General features: G+C 36.2%; 1 protein-coding gene across 18 annotated transcripts in view; it reads right to left on the reverse strand.

Annotated features, from left to right (window-relative positions):
• Positions 1-20,873, reverse strand: part of PRRC2C (proline rich coiled-coil 2C) — a 108,281-nt gene that overhangs the window by 7,765 nt on the left and 79,643 nt on the right. For 10 of the 18 annotated variants that reach the window (XM_054481941.2, XM_054482671.2, XM_054481845.2 and 7 more), the window contains exons 21-30: positions 19,402-19,590; positions 18,980-19,231; positions 17,496-17,588; positions 14,403-14,504; positions 10,604-10,805; positions 8,098-8,301; positions 6,279-6,391; positions 5,781-5,917; positions 1,572-1,803; positions 1,220-1,342 (exon numbers count right to left, since the gene is read on the reverse strand). In XM_054481941.2, coding sequence (XP_054337916.1) covers positions 1,220-1,342; positions 1,572-1,803; positions 5,781-5,917; positions 6,279-6,391; positions 8,098-8,301; positions 10,604-10,805; positions 14,403-14,504; positions 17,496-17,588; positions 18,980-19,231; positions 19,402-19,590 — 1,647 coding nt within the window. The remainder of the gene's footprint in view (positions 1-1,219; positions 1,343-1,571; positions 1,804-5,780; positions 5,918-6,278; positions 6,392-8,097; positions 8,302-10,603; positions 10,806-14,402; positions 14,505-17,495; positions 17,589-18,979; positions 19,232-19,401; positions 19,591-20,873) is intronic. The other 8 variants (XM_054482752.2, XM_054482103.2, XM_054482820.2 and 5 more) reach the window with 4 other exon arrangements.

Raw genomic sequence — 20,873 nt, forward strand, 5'->3', positions numbered from 1 at the left:
AGTTAATGCTACTTGTAGTGAAGAAAATAGAAACTGAAAGAATTAGGACTATCTTTGAATTTATCCACAGGACATGTCAAATAATCACAAAGTACATGGGGACACAATATAAGTAGTATTCACAAGTTTCCAAACAGATATTTTACACAATATTTTCAAGGCTGGTCAAAATGAGCTATGAGAAGAACAAGAATCTCTCAGTTTTCATATAAACACTATATTTAATCTGAATGTCAATAAGATATTCATGAATTATCACTCCCTAAAATAGCAAACAACAAGTTATAAGAAAACGACTAATGACTTGTTCCCCCACCAGCCCTCCACCACTTTTAAAGAATAAGCTAATGAAATTATTAGAGGAGATAGTTTTAAATGCAGCACATACTTTTCACTGAAAATTATTATTGCATTCATACACTTAAGAAAGTGTTTGTCATTTATACTCGATCACAGTCTGCCACACTGTTGTATGTATGCTAACCTGCCAGATGGTCTTTGGGAGGCTTCTCCCTAGCAGTAATGGGAAGACCACCTGTATCACACTTAATGTAACTATATTCTGGACAATGGTTTTCAAGGTTTTATATTCATTGAATCCTTTCTTAAAATAGAATAAATAATTACACGGAAACCTAGTTTTTTTTTTTTTCCTTAATTTAAAAAAAAAAAAAAAAAAAAAAAAGGCAGCCAGGTGTGGTGGCTCAAGCCTGTAATCCCAACACTTTGGAAGGCCGAGGCAGGCAGATCGCTTGAAACCAGTAGTTCAAGATCAGCCTGGGGCAACATGGCAAAACCCTGTCTCTGCAAAAAATACGAAGAAAAATTAGCCAGGCATAATGGCATGAGCCTGTAGGCCCAGCTACACAGGAGGCTGAGGTGCGAGGATCACTTGAGCCTGAGAGGTTGGGCTGCAATGAGCCATGATCACACCACTGCACTCTGGTCTGGGTGACAGAAAAAACAAAACAAAACCCCCCAAACCAACAAAAAACCTAGAAGATATTAAAAAAACCAGGAATGACTGAAGTAGGGGGTGATCGTGGTGAGGAGTGTCATGAGCCTGAAACCCCTTCTACATGGACCCGATGGAATTCTTCAGGACGTCTCAGTGAACAGTTTAAAAACCATCCTCCATCTTGCATCTTGGTTCAATTTAAATTCCCAAACAATAACAAAAGCAATAAAAATAATAACAAAGAAAACTGAGGAAATTTACCATGCCATAGTTTACCTGCTGGAGAGCACTTGGTGACTGGGCAGTGTTATAAAAATTTGTCTGACCAGGCTGTTGTACTTGTCCAGAATAAAGATTTGAGGCCTGGGTAAGATTTGCTCTAGCCTAGAAAAAATTTTTTAGAAAACATGAGTAAGACTGAAAAAAATTTCAAATTCAGAGCTGGAGATTATGACTTCAAAGCAATGTCTAGCAATTTCTAGTATTAGATAAATGAAAGGACTTTGTTTTTTTCATTGTATCTTTTAACATGTTTTCTTTTAAAAATGTTTCCTTAAAATGATCTGTGGCATAGGAATACAATAGTGTGCATTGCTCTAGTCCCCTGACTTACCTGGAGAAGATGCGTGTCAATCAGCTGGGAACCTCCTAGTCCTGATGCCTGCCCCAGTTGATGTTCATACAATATAGGAATGGGCTGAGTATTTGATGTTTGCTGAAAGGCAAGACCGGATTGTGCCTTGGCAAGTTCTTGGTGTTGGACAGTTGGAAAGTTGTGAATAGCAGTACCAGAAAGGACCACAGATGGCTGGGATAAACTGCTCTGCATAAAAGCTGGCTGAGATCTACATAAGGATTAAAGAGAAAATACTGTTAGAAGTTAATTTCATCTGGAAACTGAAAATCTTAAGAATGCAAATTCCAAATGACCCAATACAGTCGTGCTGCATGACATTTTAGTCAACAACAGACCACATATATATTGATGGTCCCCTAAGATTATAAGGAAGCTGAAAAATTCCTGTCACCTAGTGACATCATAGCTGTTCTAATATCATAGAACATACGACTCAAGTGTTTTTGCTGGTGCTAGTATTAAATATAAACAAACCTACTACACCAACAGTCGTAACAGTTCAGTACATACAGTTACATACAGTACATAATATGATACTGATAAAAAGAATTATGTTACTAGTTTATGTATTTACTATACATTTTCGTGTTATTTTAGAGTGTACTCTTTTTACTTAAACTTATAAAACAGCCTCAGGTAGATCCTTTAGCGGGTATTCCAGAAGAAGGCATTGTTATCATAGGACATGACAGCTCCGTATGTGTTACCCTCACTGAAGACCTCCCAGTGGGACAGGATGTGGAGGTAGATGAAAGTATATTGATGATCCTAGCCCTGCGTAGGCCTAGCCTAATGTGTGTGTTTGCATCTTAGTTTTTAACAAAAAAGTTTAAAAAGTTAAAAAAAAAATTAAAAAACAGAAAAACGTTACAAAAGAAAAGGCCAGACATGGTGGTTCATGCTCATAATCCCAGCACTTTGGGAGGCTGAGGTGAAAGGGCTGCTTGAGGCCAGGAATTTGAGACCAGCCTGGGGAAGGGAACAAGACATCATCTCTACAAAAAAATAAAAAATTAGGTGAGCATGGTAGCAAGTGCCTGTAGTCCTAGCTACTTGGGAAGCTGAGGCTGGACAATGGCTTGAGCTCAGGAGTTCGAGGTAGTGAGCTGTATGGGCCACTGCACTCCAGCCTGGGTGACACAGACCTTGTCTCAAAAAACAAACAAAAAAACCAAACGAACAAAAAATAAATACTTCTGTGCAGATGTACAATGTGTTTGTGTTGTAAGCCAAATGTTATTACAAGAGTCAAAAAATTACAGTAAGTTGAGGCCAATTTATCATTGAAGAAAAATTTGTTTTTTTACAAATTTAGTGTACCCACAGTGTAGTACAGAGTCCACAGTAGTGTACAGTAATATCACTCGCCACTCACTCACTGACTCACCTACAGCAACTGCCAGTCCTGCAAGCTCCATTCATGGTAAGTGCTCTATACATGGTAAGTACCATTTTTAATCTTGTATGCTATATTTTTATTGTACCTTTTCTGTTTAGATTGTTTAGATTTCTATGTTTAGACACAAATATTTACTACTGTGTTACAACTGCCTACAGTATTAAGTACAGTAAAATGCTGCACGGGTTTATAGCCTAATTAGACACAATAGGTTGTACTCTACAGACTAGGTGTATAGCTGCAAGCTATGCCACCTAGGTTCCTGTAAGTACACTCCGTGATGTTTGAAAAAGGATGCATACTTCAGAATGTCTCCCCATCACTGATACTTGGCTGCACTCTAATTAGCTCAGAAATCAAGTAAAGAGGCAGAGAATACAGACTGTGTCTAAAGCAACTTGTTTCAAGATTTAAAGCCCTGCATACAAGGAAGCTTCACATGTAAAAGTTCTGTGAAAAGGCCTGTTCTCCCTGAGAAGTGGATTGCTCTTTCCTTTTGAACAGTGAGAATAATTCTCTTTTTGTGTTCACTACAAAGTTCAGAACAAAATCTCTTTTTCTCTTTGGCAACATTCTTATTTATAGCACCAATAGCCCCAACTTTTCTTATTTGTATTTCATTACTTCCCCACATATATTTTTAATATAAATGGCCTAGCCTCAAGATCTCTATGGAATAAAGCACAGTAGTAGCTCACGTCAGAGTTACTCACGAAGATTAAGCAAGCAAACAAACAAACAAGAACATAAACCAAAACCAAACCAAGCCAAAACACACCCCCCAAAACAAAACCATAATATGCCAGCATCTAACTCCAGACTTCCCTATCATCTCTGAGATGGATGCCTCCAGTCTACACTTTTAAGATGCAGAGATAAAGAATAAGCACCTAAATCAAAAGTAGTGGGTTAAAGAACATTATGCTTTGTTAAAACTGACCTATGTGGCAGGAACAAAAGCCACTAAGAAAGAATGCTAGTCTAGGATCATAGCAGTCTTTACAATATCTACTTATAATTTATGTTTCAAACACAAGGTAAGAAAACATGAATATACTGCTATAAACTATCCTGTCTTTGCAGAAACCAATTCAGAGATTCCCTAATAAACACTATGCTGATTAGGTTAAGGAACAAACAAGGAATGTTTAGGGATAAAATAACTGCTTTCAAAATCTAAACCTGTACTTTCCAATGTGGTAGCCAAGTGCCACAATTATACATGTGTCTTACATTTATTTCTATTGACCACGTCTGGTCTTAGAAAGTATATCTTCCAAGACAATTAGTGAAATGGGGATTACAAATATAGTACATTGCTACTCCACCTCCCACGGCCTGTGGAAGACATTACTAATTAATCACTGTACTCTTTTTCACAGTACTGAAAAGTGGTTGCAAACTTTTCAACAGTGTTTCAAGCAGCCAATACAATTTAAAAGGAGACTGGCTTGTGAGATTAAATCTAGCTGCTATTCCTGTGTCAGAAATTTTCAAGTTTTATTTTTAATATAAATTCCAAGATAATCCCAAATTCAATACAAGACTTCCTTTAGCTTCTAGTTGGGGCTTCTAACGGGAGAAAATAACGAAACTAAATGAGAGTAAGATGAGGAGGGAAGACCTACAACAGCTATATAAGTAATGATACAGGTGTCTGAAATTTTACTAAAGCATCTTTAATCAAAAGGTAAAAATAAAAGCCACATTTATGAGGTTTACTAATGACTAGGCTCTCTGTTAAGAAAGTTTCATTAGCTGAACCTGGCTTCTCTAGGAGTATCATTATGGTAATATAAAACATACTGTATTAACTGATGACAGGTTTAATCTATAAAGTATAGAAATTCTATCTGAATCCACTTCTGAAAACAAATTCCTAAAAACAAATGCACAGCCTTCCTAAACTAAGTGTCCTGAATGTAACTTATTTTTCTTTATGATGATTTAAGGCCACCATCATGAGTATGGATGACAGCTATGCCATGATGCACTGCTCCTATCTGACTCTTACTCTCACTCTTCTTCCCTCATTAAACTGGAAACCAGAGACACTGAGGGTCTGCCACTTTATGTATAACCTTAGGTTAAAACAAAACAAAACAAAAAAAACCTCACCCTCCTCAAGTCCTAACATCCACATGTTAAATGAGGGTGACTTATCTTAGGTGGTTGTGTGAAGACTAAATTTAGTTAATGTATGTGAAAGCCTGAATATCTAGATATATAAGGAAAGTTCAATAAAAATCAGTTTTCATTATTTCCCTAGTTGCAAAGGTAACTTACAGTGCATCTGAGTGAATTTTTGGAAAAAATGCTTTCTTCACTACACAGCATATTTATCACCATTACTTCCATGCTTTGATATTTACCCCTCTCTGGTCTGTTATATTCCACCCTGCCCTGCACCCCCTAACATAATGTAGTTAACTGCCATGCCTCAGCTCGTACATAGAGGAGATTCAGATTTACAGTTGTTGGTAGCCAGATGGCACACAGACTTTTAGGTTCTTTAGCAGCTATTTTCTATAATTTCTAACAGTTTTGCGGTTGCTGTTGTTCTACTTCAAGAGGTTTTGAAATCTGACATTCTTTAATAAGGTATGGTTGAAATTACCAGAGGCTGAGGTTCATGACATATAATCAACATGCTCAATAAGCCAATGTAGTTTACAGCAGAGTCATCCTAGGTTTTTTTGTAAAGGAACAGTATGGATTACGGCAAGGAGGATCAGCAGTTACAATGTTTTCAACATCATTACAAACATAACTTTTAAAGCATTTACCTATATGGCTGAAGTGAGGAGCTGAACAATTCCTGAGCCTGGGAAACAGCAGGGCCAGCCCCCAAACTCAGTTGGGCTTGATGCTGCCCTTGCAGTGGTGCATAAATAGGGATTGGAATCTGCTGAACTGAAGTTGGCTGCAATGCATTGAAAAAGTATGTAAACATATATATCAACATCATACAGATAAATCATTAACACTGGAATATAAAAATTTGAGACATGAAAAGAGTAAGATTAATACTACATATCAGCTCCATTTTAAAACAAAACTGAATGTAAACATCTAAATTTCCCTTTCAACCCACTACTTATTCTACATTATTAATATTAAGCTTTGGTAAATTTGGGAAAAATTTTAGATTTTGCTTATAGAATATCAAGCTAATCGTGGGTAGCTTGTAATTTCAGAGTCTATTATTTATGTTCCAAGATAACTATTATAACCACAGAAATTCGAAGGAACAAATACAGGATGGAAGAAGTCTTTGATATTACCTGAGAGAGACCTGGTTGGAAACCCTGTTGTTGAGCCAAGGATGGTGGAGCCAATCGTGCATGTTGGGTATTGAATAAATGACTTGTGTCCATATAGAAGGCTGGGATTTGAGCTGTAGACCATCAGGATAAACAAGTAGTAGTAAGTGTCCTAATTTCAGAATTTTCCAAACAGTAAATAAAAACCAAGTTTTGTAGCAGATTCCAAATTAAGTGCACCCTCTGAAAATACAGCCATGGGAAAAGCTAAAAACGTGACAAAATGCAAATGTGAAAAGATGGAAACCTTCTAGTAGACAGGTACACACAAACATAACTAGTACTTGTGAAGGCATGAAAAAAAAAATTTATATACTGCCAATGGGGTATAGATACTCAGATTTTGTCAGTGGTAAAATTTCACATAATCTACTAAAATTGAAAATGAATCTACCCATTGAACCAGCAATTCTACTCCAATTTTAAACCTACCTACTAGAATCTAGCAAAATATTTAGAGGATTGATATTTAATTTTAAAAGTTTGGTATAAATTTTAAACACCTTTCTATGTATGATACATAATATTTTGTGACTTGCTTTTCTTTTTTTTTTTTTTTTAACAGTCTCACTTTGTCACCCAGGCTGAAGTGCAGCGGCACGATCGATCCCAGCTCACTGCAACCTCCACCTCCCGAGTTCAAGCGATTCTTGTACCTCAGCCACCTGAGCAGCTGAGTGTGTGCCACCACGCCCAACCAATTTTTGTATTTTTAGTAGAGACATGGTTTCACCATGTTGGCCAGGCGGGTCTTCAACTGCTGGCCTCAACTGATCTGCCCGCCTCAGCCTCCCAAAGTGCTGGGATTACAGGCGTGAGCCACGGTGCCTGGCTGACTCACTGTTTTTATATAGTAGTATGTTCTGCAGAACTCCACATATTATTACGATGAGACAGGGTCTCACTCCGCCAGGCTGGAGTGCAGTGGCATGATTATCACCTCGGTTCAAATGATTCTCTCACCTCAGCCTCCCAAGTAGCTGGAACTACAGGCATGTGCCATCACATCCAGCTAATGTTTAAAATTTTTTGTAGAGATGGGTCTCACTATGTTGCTCAGGTTGGTCTTGAACTCCTAGGGTCAAGCAATCCTTCTGCCTTGGCCTCTCAAAGTGCTGGGATTATAGGTATGAGCCACCACACCCAGCCTATATAATGTTTTTAACTTGTCATTATTAGAAATAATACTGCAATGAATACCCTCACTTAATCTCTAATAGGTTAAGTGTATCCATATGAGATTCCTAGTTATGAAACTGTTACTACAGTAAGTATGTATGCTTATACTTTCCAAGACACTTTTAAAAAGAATTATGCCAATTTAGGCTGGGTGAGGTGGCTCATGCCTGTAATTCCAGCACTTTGGGAGGCTGAGGCAGGAGGATCACTTGAGCTCAGGAGTTTGAGGCCAGCTTGGGCAACATGGTAAAACCCCGTCTCTACCAAAAATGAAAAAAAAAAAAGAAAAAAGAAAAATTAGCTGGGCGTGGTGGTATGCTCCTGTGGTCCCAGCTACTTGGGAGGCTGAGGTGAGAGGATCACTTGAATCTGGGAGGTGGAGGTGGCAGTGAGCCAAGACCGCGTCACTGCAATCCAGCCTGGGCAACAGAGCCAGACACCATCTCAAAAAAAAAAAAAAAAAATTACACGAATTTAAATATTTACAGCAATGTACTTTAAGAGCCTTATGCTTAGCTGAAAGGGTAAGAAGAGACAAAAATAAGCATTTTAGTAAGTCTTCATTTTCTAAATTCCTTATATTCAAGCCTAAAAACATTACCTGCTGCAGACTGAGACACATAAACTTGCGGACTCTGTTGTTGCTGGGCAATAAGGGAAGGCATACAGCTTAACTGTGAAAAATGACTTGCAGAAGGCAGGCTGCTTGTCTGTAACTGCTGAGGTTTCACTTTACAAATATTTGGAGGGTCCGATGTGGTTGTAGATTTTGTGCTCAAAGAAGAGGTAGTGTATGTACCAGCTCCTATATTTGGGGAAGCAAATAAAGGGGAAAATAGAACATATTTAAAAGTGTTGCTATTGTTCACAGTACCAACCAGAAACTGCAAAATTAATGTTTCTACCCATCACGTACTTATATACTGCTTCAGGCCAAAAGTAGATGAGGTAGCTTATAAAAGAAAACAGTAATTATCACCAAATGTAAATATGACTAGAAAATATGGAACAATAAACAATAGAAAATTAAAACAAGAAAGAAACAAAACACAAAATTCATAAAATGAGGCTGAGAGCCTATGTAACTGTTATAGTTTAGCCAGAAACGATTTGTTTTTTAATCATCACAAAGAAGAATAGGATATATAATCAAGAGCTTCATTCACTTATGACCATAGATATAAGGACACAAAAGAGAAAAGTGCTATACCTTAGAAATAATTATGAATATACATGGGCCTTGAAAGATCTCAACTAGTCCTAAAATGTCACACAAACTTAAGGCTGGATTTCTCTCTCCTGCAAAAACTGGCACATGTTGAGACCAGGAGTACAAGACCAGCCTGGGGAACATTGTAAAATCCTGTCTCTACACAAAATTAAAAAATTAGTTGGGCATGGTGGTGCCTGTAGTCGCAGCTACTTGGGAGGCTGAGATGGAAGGACTGCTTGAACCCAGGAGTTTGAGGCTGCAGTGAACAGTGATGATGTTGCCGCACTCCAGCCTGAGCGACAGAGCAAGACATCATCTCTTAAACAAAAAAACCACACAACTCCAAAAACAACTAACCAAAAAACAAACAAAAACAAAACAAAACCACCTGGTATATAGTAATACCTTTAAAACAAATTAAATAAACTACTTAATAAGTAAATAGAGTTATAAAACTTAGGTGTTAGGGTCAATTTGTTTTATTGATTAGTGAGCTATTATGACTGTATTACTAGCCCAAAATGTCAATATTGGTATTTGATTAAAAAGTAATGTATAGTTGTCATTATCTTCAGATGATGTTCCACCTGAGAGTGGACCAAAATTCAAGTGCTTCTGTCCTTCTAGTGAATCATCTACCAGTAGGATGACTAGGCAATAAGGGCCTTGTTAAAAAAATTATCCTAGTCAAGCATAGTGGAGGAAATCTAGATGTGGGGAAACGGGTTAGTTGGGTTCCAAAGAAAGAACTAGGAACCATTATTTCCAGATCTTCCTACCATACTCTCCTGTTTCCTTTACACCACCTTCACTAACCCCCCCATCCTAAAGTAGACTGGGGCTCAAGCTAGTCTAGTAAACATAAGTGAAGATGCCTTGGCAAATGAGTGGTGGAGGAATGCTAGGAAGGGTTTTAAAGTGAAAAGAAATATAGTTGGAACACAGTTTGATTTAAAATGTTAATGCAGCGTAGAATCTCGGGAGTTTGTGTTAATACATATTTCTGATTACACACAATATCAAAATAACTTGTATAAACCTAAGACCAGCTTTTTGGTACCTAAAAATAGCACGGTGGGCTGGAATACTGAAAAGCAATATTGAATGAGAACCAGTCAAACAAAGTAATTTATATCACTGGAAAGGAGCTTCCTACTGCTTTGGAAGCAGATAATACTGAGAAAGCTTGAAATTAAATTTTATTTTTTCAACAGAAGAAACTTGGTTCTACATATGGTAAAAGGAAAAGGGTGTACTTTTGTAGAGTCAAGCATTTTGGAAACATTTGCGTTTCTTTAAGAACCCTAAGGCCTCCAAATAATGAGATAGTTCAATGAAAAGATTACACACTAGTAACAATTTAAGAAAATCTAAGGAAAAAGAGCAAGAAAAGCACCTTCTAACTTTGGGCACCAAAGGACTCTCCTAAAAAACAAAATAAAACAAAAACCAAACCAAACTAAAGCCAAATCCAATGAATTACATCACTCAAATAGCAGAGGCTGAAAATTCTCCATCCCTAAGTCTTTACCAGAAAATATGTTATCCCAACAGGTTTAGGCCAATAGCACCTTCAAATTAGATACAGATTGTGAAACATTTAAAAGAGGCATGATTCTCTGTTATTTTTGAGCTGATCTAGTTAGTTGTATATACATAAAAATGACAATCAAAAGGTGAACTTCCTAGAAAAATTTAGAGGAAAATGACATTTTAAAAAGCAATTACTGGCCATGTGTGGTGGCTCATGCCTGTAATCCCAGCACTTTGGTAGGCTGAGGTGGGAAGATTGAATATTACTATTTTGGGAGGGCTAGACATAGTAAACAAGAAAAAATCATTAAAATTTTAAATAATGTAAGATATTTAAAGAAACAGAACGAAAAAGTTCTACCTGATAGTGATGTTGTAGGAGTGACTGAAGCAACAGGAATCTGGGGCATGGATGCACTTGAGAATGAATTGTAATTCGCAGTGCTTGGTCCACTGGCACTACTGCTGACTCCAGTTGCAATTGGAGGTGCTGTGGAAGTTACTGGAGACCCCTTTTCCCTTACATTTGGAGAATTCTCCCATGCTTTGCGTGCAGACTCCATCTGCAATAAAACAGACATTTTTTATAGTAAAAAAATGATGTTAATACAGAATATACGTACGTATATACATGTATCAGTATTTAAGTGCCAAATATAATCTTTCAAAAACCACACACACACACAGATATTTAAAGAAAATCTAAGACCCTAAGACCCTAGGGCTTTCAGACTTTCCATTTGCCTCTTTATCTTTGCTCCATTACTCAAATTGGTAGTGTGAGAGTGGGGCTTAATTATGTTTCTACAGAGAACTTGTTGATGGTTTTAGAAAACAAGTCAGCGTACTTTAAAGTCACAGCTCCTGTATCATTTAAACATGAGCCCTTATCCCTACCAGTGAATAAGGAAAGGCCTTCCCCAGTAAATATCCATTCTCTCCATTCTTTCTTTTTACTCCAATGCTTCTTAAATGGCAAATGGCAGGCATCTTTTGGTTGGCTGCTTCATGCTCACAGTGTTTTAAAAGGCAAGGTAACAAGATAGGTTTTCGGCTTGGGTGCAATAGAAATGCTTTTGTTTCACATCCAGATCTCAAGCATTTCATGTACCACCAGATGTAACCATTTGCATTTATGACCCCTGGTTTCAGCTGTATTTTCTTCTCCTGGTTTCTTAAATGGCAGAAAATGGCCTTATTTCAATCTAGAGCAGCACTATTCAGTAGTTTTCAACAAATACATATGTAAATGCAAATCAAATATGTAATTTAAATTTTCTAGTAGCTACATTTTAAAAAGTAAATACAAATAGATCATATATTTATTTTGAAAACATTTAATTCAACCCAATATTTATAATATTATAACTAAAACACTAATGAACATAAATTGATATTTTATGTTTTTTTAATATTAAAATTTCATATGCAGTATATATCCAACATAATCTATAAGATCCAGCTGCAATGACTTACGAGAGAGGAACTTTTTCAAGTAACATATTTAATATCACTGTTAGGAACTTTGTGGTTCCTTAAAGTATCAATTTCTAAAATTTTATTTTGGTTATAAGAATTTTGAGAAATAGAGGCCAGGTGCGGTGGCTCACGTCTGTAATCCCAGCACTTTGAGAGGCTGAGGCAGGTGGATCAAGAGGTCAGAAGTTCGAGACCAGTCTGGCCAACACAGTGAAACCCCGTCTCTACTAAAAATACAAAAAAATTTAGCTGGGCGTGGTGTGCGCCTGTAAATCCAGCTACTCGGGAGGCTGAGGCAGAAGAATTGCGTGAACCTGGGAGGCAAAGGTTGCAGTGAGCCGACATCGCGCCACTGCACTCCAGCCTGGGCGACAGAATGAGGCTCCAACTCAAAAAAAAAAAAAAAAAAAAAAAGAAAGAAAGAATTTTGAGAAATAGAGAAATAGTACATATTTTACCCTGCCTTCCTTTAAAAACACACTACTCATAATTTAACCTTTTCTTAAGACTAATTATAGAACACTTTTATATTTGAGAAAAATCTGAAATCTTTTCTTTTTCTCAAAATCACCTGGTTGATTTCAAATGTGTTTTATTTTAAAATGAAAGTCTTGGGGGGAATTTAGGAAGTAAGCTATAATGTAATTTACCTGTACCATCTGAGATTTTGTGGTTTATGGCAAGTTGACAGAGTACAATGTCTTTCATGCCAATTTTGTTTTACTGGGAACATATAAATTAAGTTATAGCTAATCAAACTTACATAACATACAGGCCACATGTATGCATACAGGCCACAAGTTTGACTTGATTCCATTCCTTAAGCAGAAAGATAATTTGAAGTTTTTATTTCTGGAAATTCAGTGAAACTAAAAGTACAATTAGTTAATCATACTCATTTTTTTTTCATATTTTGTCAATGATGTCCATAAAAACTTAATGTCGTCAATAGGTTCTTGGAAACTGTGACTAAGCCCAACAATGTGTAATTAATATTTTTTCTCATAAACTTTAGAACAAGTGGCACTGAACCAAATGATCCTATTCTATGGATCCATCAGTTTTGCTTAAAGTTGCAGTTTCCATGAACCCACTGATAAGTAAGAATTTACTGTGTAATATAACTTTTCTATGCTTTATGTATTACTCCAATAAAAAGGAGATGGCAGAGAAAGTAAAAATAAAGAAATCAGAGGTTTTAAGCTAATGTAATTTGACTTAAATTTAATTCTCAATGTGTATATTTCTTCTTGGAATGTTAAAAATATGAGTGAAAGGCAAAGTTGAATAGGTATTCTAAGGAAATAAATACTGGCTTAAAAATAATTAAAGATGACATTATATTTGCTTATGTGAAATTAATTATTACCTTGCGAGTATAATGATAAAAACCATAAAAGTAAGACTAAGTAAGGAACACAGATTGAGACAGTCATTCAAGCCGAAAGACAACAGAAAAGGCTGAACAGGAATTGGCAGTAAACAGTAAAGACTGGGCAAAGACAGGGATGGCACAAAGCAGAAGCTGTTGTCTTATAAAATTTTATGATCTCAAACTTATATTTGTTAAGCCTCTTACAAAGAAGTTGGGCAGAGAGGTGAAAAGATAAGGGGACAAAAGTAATATGAGTCCAAAATGAATATTGGCCACATTGTAAAACAACAAAGTTCCTGTGACCCCAACTGAAGATCATCAAAGAGATTGTCAACCAGTGCAACATCAGGAAGCCCTACTATATTAGAGATTAAGAACTTCCCTGGATTATGAACAAAGAACATCAATGAGATAAACAGAATTAAAAAAAATCTTCCCTTGGCCAGGTGTGGTGGTTCACACCTGTAATTCCAATACTTTGGGAGGCTGAGGCAGGTGGATTACTGGAGCCCAGAGTTCAAGACCAACCTGGGCAACATGGCAAAACCCCATCTCTATTTAAAAAAAAATTTTTTTTTAATTAAAAAAACCTCCTTTAATTCCAGGTTTGCACTTTTTTGAACTACTGACTACTCCAAAGATGAACTGATTTAAAATACTCTCAAACAACACAACTGTAAAAAATCATTAACATAGCTCAAAATTACAATAGGAGATTTAAAAAAAAGGCCAAAACATTTTGACATCAAAAAGCGCTGAATCTCTTTTGCCCTCTTATTAAATTATCCAAAAAAAATCAACTGAAAATCTTCTGACGTCATCTATAAAGCATACTTGTCAATTATCTTCCCATAAAATAATCATACAATGTTCATTCAATTCACACATAACTTACAGGGAAGACAAACAACATTCTTACTATTATCAGTACTTAATATTTTGGTAACAATCATACAAACATGAAATAATAAGATTGTATTTTTTTGTATACAAACCCACATATCCAAAAATTATTAAGATCTCTGGGAAGAACTTAACACAAACATGGAAAAATACTCTGCTATATTTTTAAGACAAAATTCACAAGCATAATAGGCCTCACTTTAAATATGAGGATATCACATCACCACTTAGTGGTATCAGAAGGTAATAAAACTGTAAGGTATAATTTGACAGCACTCTATTTCCTCAGCTTAGTATTGTTGCTTACCACATAAATCTAGTAAAAATACCACACCAATATTGTTAACTTATGTCCCCTTGCATGCAACAATTAAGGACTCTTAGAGATGGATGTTGTACATACCTTGAAGGTGAGGCTGAAAGTAGTGGGAGGAACTGAAGTTAGGCTGGAGCTCTGTTGTATAGTCTCCCTCTTAGGGAGGGGAAGGGTGTTGGGCAGGGGCACCTGAAAAGGTAGGCAACACATATCACAATCTATGTGTCTACTATGAAAGCCCCATTAAAGACAATGCTAAGGTGTTCTAAGGGTAGTGTTTATTTTTCATCAGAGCTAACAGAAATATGTGATTACTTAAGAGTCACATTGTGTTTATAGTAGTTGGTAATTAAGGATATCTCAGATAAAACTTCTGAAGGGAAATTATTATCTGCCTTTTTATACGTTAAGTTGGCAGAAAGAGAGTCTGCATCAGAAAGAGAGTCTGCACCAGATATAAGGTGTATACTCAGAAGGCAGTGCTTCTCATATTTTAATATGTACATAAATCACCTGAGGATGCTGATAAAAAGCAGATTTTGATTCAATTGGTCTATGTTAAGGCCTGAAATGCTGGGTTTCAAACAAGTTGCCAGGTGATGCTGATGGTGCTGGTTTACAGGCTGCATACTGTGTAGCAAAGCTCTAAGGAATAAAACCTTCACCATATATGGGGCATCTACAGGTTCCACCAGAAGTATTTAACATGACAGCAAAAATACAAAAAATTAATCTCTTTCCTGCAATATGGTTAACTTTTTTATAACAAGATTCAAGAACAAAAGTAATCTTGGGAAGAAAGTATGGACTATTAGCACCACCTCATTACAATAAAACTGTTCTGCTATAGTAATAATTATGGCAAATATTGTTAGAAACTTTAAGATATTAGAAACTCACTGCCTTTATCTCTGGATCTTGGGACTTTATTATGTATTACGTTTTGGATGGTTCGTTCAGTTGTTCAGGAAAAATAACTGGGATGCTTGAGAGTTTTAAGATAATCACTTTGTGATACTATGGACTACCTAATGGAGATTCTTTCATACATGTTGAAAGCAGCTATGCTATGATAATCCAAAAGGCCACCTGCATTTAATCTTCAAGACATTCAAGATACAAGATGATTGTACTACTGAGTAATACTAACCAACACGTATCAGTTAAGACCATAAAAAAAGTGTATTAAGCCCCAATAAGAGAAATAAGCCATTTTCAAGTATAATTAAGAAAGACAAAAGTTCTATGTGCAAAATGGACATAGAACAGACAAGTGAAAGAAAAAAAGACATCTCAAGAGGTCCTAAATTTTTTCCCATGAAGGACATTTGTTTTTAACTCTACATTGAGTTCAGAATCACCAACAAACTTGGCACAAGTAAGCAACACTGTGAAATCCTTTCAAACTGATGACCATTTACAACGCTCCCTGACCCAAACTGATCATTCTGCTTTCAAATATACCCTGGCTACACTGCTAACAATTGCATGCAGACTATTCACCTATATATGAGGCTGGGTCTCTTGCCTCCAGTAGTTATCAGTATATAAGTCGCTCCATTAATTAGCCTTATAGATCACACAGAAACCATCAAAATGCTCATCTGGATATTTTCAATGAATTTTAAGGGTTCTCAGAATAATAATTTTTTCTTCCTTATTTTATATATTTTATAAATCATATTTTCAGAGGGTAGTTTCGCAAAAAGCATCACATACTTTAAAAACCACTGTCGTAGAAATATTCTGTATTTTTTAAAAATGAGAAAAGACACAAAGTATAATTAAACTTTATTGAGATCTTACTGATTGAATATTTCATAATCTAGACAGTGATATCACAGCACTTAAACTGAAAGGAAGACTTTTCCTCCTTCCCAAGTCTTCCATTATTTTTCACAGGAGGTATAAGGAGTTAAAAAAAGAAAAAAAAAAAAACATTATATATATATATACCACTTTCATAAAAGTGGGGGGTGGGTGGGAGGAAAGTTGAACAAATGACATTAATCAGCTCCTAGAGAGCTCTCAACACCAAGAAAAAATATGTGACTCAGTCCTTTCTATTCCTTTTCTCAGCTACATATTTAGTACAGTCCTTCAGCTGAACTACAAAAATTTGATTAAGTGACCCCTAACGCAGCTCACCTTTCTAAAATTCCATATACTTGATGCTAGAGGGAAGAATAGAAAGCATAGAAAAAAAGTAAGAATAAAGATTTTTATAACTCAAAATGATAGTTAAAGCTCTTTGTGACAGATCTTTAAATATTTATCTGTAAAGGACTTTTTTAAAAAAGGATGATCAACATTTTAGTCTGATAGCCTTTACTTATTACAGAAGGCTATATTTAAAACAGAGAGCACTAACCAAATTTCCATCATACCTCTCTCCAAAATAAGGTCCATGCAAGTAACTTTTAAAATGTTCTTCTAAATAAATGACACTGTATAACTATGGCAAGCTACCTAATGTTTCTGGGCTAACAATTTTTCATCTATCAGTCAGTGAGCTAAGCAAAATGATGAACTGTACAGACTTCTAACACAACCTTGTATTATATTAGTAACAAGGTTGCTCTGGAAAACTAGGTCCTAAGTTACAACATGACTTAATATCACCTTATATTAGAGCATATCAGAGTGTTTGGCGTACTTATGTATACAATACAATATAGCTCAATCTACACAACAAGAATGTTGTTAACACGTTGGTATTTTTTCTTTTTTAAAGACATACTTGATTCTTTGGGAATTCTATAGTTGTCTTTTAATTCTAATTTTAGTCATCTTAAATAAGTTGGGTTTCACTGAATTATAAAAAGGTTTTATGTAAGAACAAAATCACCAACCATTCATGTTAAATTTGTAAATGTGAGAGCTAAAAAAACTTCTTACCAATACCAGGTTAATAAGATTAGTATTTACATGAAACCAAGCCTACGCACCACAAACCTTCATCTTAAATGGAAAGCAGATGGCTTTCAGAGGAAAAATAAAAAACTCAGCTTTGACTATTTTTGCTAATTATATTACAGTACTCCTAAACACAAATTTACTATCAACTCTTTCCCTGAGTTAAATATTGATCACTACAGTAAATAAAACATGAAATAATGTGCTTGATAATAATAGCCAGGTTCCAATCCAAACTTGCCACATCTCAAACTGATTACTTACATTATTAACCAAAGTATCCTCCATCTTTGTATTATTAGTAGCCACAGTGTTAGGCAGAGAAGAAGAGGGTGTAGTATAGTCTGTTACAGACTCCTGTGTAGTAATAGAAAAAAAATACGTTTTAAACTGAATTAATTGCTCACTTTTTTTTGAGTCTCGCTATCATGCAGGCTGGAGTGCAGTGGCATGATCTCAGCTCACTGCAACCTCTGCCTTCCAGGCTCAAGTGATTCTTGTGCCTCAGTCACTGAAGTAGCTGGGATTACAGGCGTGCGCCACCATGCCGTTAATTTTTGTATTTTTAGTAGAGATGGGGTTTCGCCATGTTGGCCAGGCTGGTCTCGAACTCCTGGCCTTAAGTGATCTGCCTGCCTCAGCCCACCAAAGTGCTGAGATTACTGGCATGAGCCACCACGCCTGGCCAAATTGCTCACTTTCTAATGATAGCTTAATAGTTGTAAAGTTGTTCTGGAAGAAAGCAGGGGACAAGAGCAGACTAAGACTCAACTCACTCAATCAACTAACAATGGAATAACACAACATGGACTCACGATCAAAATGATAGCATTTCAACTACTGCTGCATTCTTGTACATTTAGTACTAGGAGACTGTCAACAGTACCAAATATTTATTTCTGTAGGTTATTAAAAGAACCTTTTATGTGTTTCCCACATTCATTCTACAGCTTACTATCAACTACCAAGATCTTAGTTGTTGCAATTACTCAGGTTTTAGGGTACACTCCTTGTTTCTTGTCACAAATCTCATTTTGAAATATGGCAGAGTAGGACCACATAAGCTATTACTTATATGAATTCAGTTGTATGGCAATTAAAAAGAGAATAATATTCAGATAATATAAAAAATTGCATGTAACTTTTTTCTCAGAGTTTATGTCCCAGAGTCAACATAAAATGGCAGATATGTTTGCTACTCTCACAAGTGTCTGTTCCCATGGTCAATCAACATATCTTGTCTTAATGAGTATTTTTAGATACACGTTTCATTCAATGTGGTCCCTAAATGTGAGTCAACAGCCTCTAGTGTTCAACCAAAGAAACAGTAATCTGTTCCAACTATGAAAAAAAACTGGCTATACTGGAGTTACTAAAAGTCTGCCTTATTTCCTGACTTTAGAATGTCACCAGTGGGCAAGATAAAGCTCTACTGTAATTCCATTTATATTAAAAGTGATATAGAGCCATCTTTCAAAGTATTGCCATTTTGTATAGATGTTTTTCACTTTAAGCTACTCAAACAGTCCAGAATTTAGAGTAAATTTCCTCAAAAAGAAATATAATTTGCTACAAAGAACTTCTTTAGATTACATATGCAAATCATGAAACAAAATCTTCTTTGCAGAAATAATCTATAGAGTTATATGCCTCAGCAGGAAAAAAAAAAGCAGACTGTTGCTGTTCTTCTCGTTCATTTTAGACATGGCTTGCATCTGTTGAACTGGTAATCCCTACATGTGGCTTACCTTTGCATTAGTACCATATTCTGCAGATGATACCGAGATCATTGTTCCTATTTCAGTAGACATTTCTGAGACTGCTTTAGTTTCCTTTGTCGTGACAGGATCTGTGCTTCTGACTGTAGCTGGGCTTGGTTTCTCTTGTCCTTCTGGCTCCACCTGTTGGGCATCTTTTACTTTTCTATTTTTTAATGAACGTTCCTTTCCAATGGGACCTGGTTTGTGTTCTTTGTTTTCTACTGGACTCAAATCTGGAAGCTAAAGTCAAATGTTTATGATAAAACTATGTTTATGATAAATGAGTATCTTTCATCATTGCATCATGATCAAAGATATTTATTAAAATTAAGTTCACTTTTAAAAGTATTATTTGCTCTTCATGTCAGTGGCCTTCATAAAATTTTATCTAGATTATAAAGTATATTTACCTTCTGGGCTTTGATAGGTCCTGCTCGTGGCTGCTTCTGCCGCTGTTCTTTAGGTTCAGGTATTTTGTCAGCAGATTTTTCCGAAAGCACAGGAACGACTTCATTTTCATTTCCATTTGAAGCTGGAGCACCAAACTGAATTGTGTCAGTTCCAATTTCGAGTCCACTTTCTTGACCATTCTTCGCTCCCTAGTAAAAGAATATTTTAAAACTTCCTTGCAAAGTATAGTTCAGATGTGACTGATTTATGAAGCACTATATAGTTTAAGTACAATAGAAGGTTTAAGGCAATCTACATATTAACTGAGACCGACATTAATTATATTTTAGGATAATTTTCTCTTAACTGTTGTTTGTCTGTACTAGAAAACAACTGATAAAATGAAACTAGCACAAGACTTAAGTTTTTAAAGTCCTGGCTCTCAGGAGTGTGATCATGGGCAAAGCACAGCTTCAAGTTGTTTCCTCATTTAAAACAAACATAAAAGCAACACATAAAGACACTACTACCAACAAACAGATGAATAAACTGGAAATAAAAGACAGTAATAAGTGTCACCTGCTTCTCAGAAGTCTGCTTTGAAAATGAAATTTAAGAAATATAATAAAAACTTTGTGACTGGTAACATAGAGCAAACATCTAAGCAATCAATCCACCAATTAAACAGTTAATTTGGGCCGGGCATGGTGGCTCATGCCTGTAATCCCAGCACTCTGGGAGGCCTAGGTGGGCGGATCATGAGGTCAGGAGTTTGAGACCAGCCTGACCAACATGGTGAAACTCTGTCTCTACTAAAAATACAAAAATTAGCAGGGCGTGGTGGCGTGTGCCTGTAATCACAGCTACTCAGGAGGCTGATGCAGGAGAATCGCTTGAACCCGGGAGGTGGAAGTAGTAGTGAGCCTAGGTTGCACCACTGCACTCCAACCTGGGTGACAAAGCGAGACCTGTCTCAAAAACAAACAAACAAACCCAGCTAATTTGTTGAGCATCTTCTTTGTGCTAATCAGATGTACTAATCAGTCTAATTGCACAATTCGCATTCTAGCAGGTGAAGCAAATAAAGACTGAAAAGTCAGATAAGGAATCTGCAAAAGCAAAATAGGGTTAAGAGACCAGCTACTAGACTGGTAGACAGAGAAAGCCCCTGAGGAGGACACACTGACATTGAATCTAGAAGACAAGATCAGTGGAAAGAGTTTAGGGAGACCACATACCTAGGGTAAAGGTCAAGAACAAAAAAAGGTCAGTGAGGCTGAAGCACAGCAGGTATGGGGAACAGTTGTAGAAACACACAAGCAGGTTAGGTGACCTAGGGCTTTGTTACAACAACCAATCTTTTCATGAAAAGACAAACATATAAAGCAAAACTAGGGTCAAAATTCAACTAAAGCTTGTTTTAATAATTGAATCACTACTCCATGTCATTTTTGGCATTCCTAAACCTACCATGGTCAATTACTACATAAGG

This window comes from Pongo pygmaeus, chromosome 1, assembly GCF_028885625.2.
Source record: "Pongo pygmaeus isolate AG05252 chromosome 1, NHGRI_mPonPyg2-v2.0_pri, whole genome shotgun sequence".
In the NCBI taxonomy this organism is placed as follows: domain Eukaryota; kingdom Metazoa; phylum Chordata; class Mammalia; order Primates; family Hominidae; genus Pongo; species Pongo pygmaeus.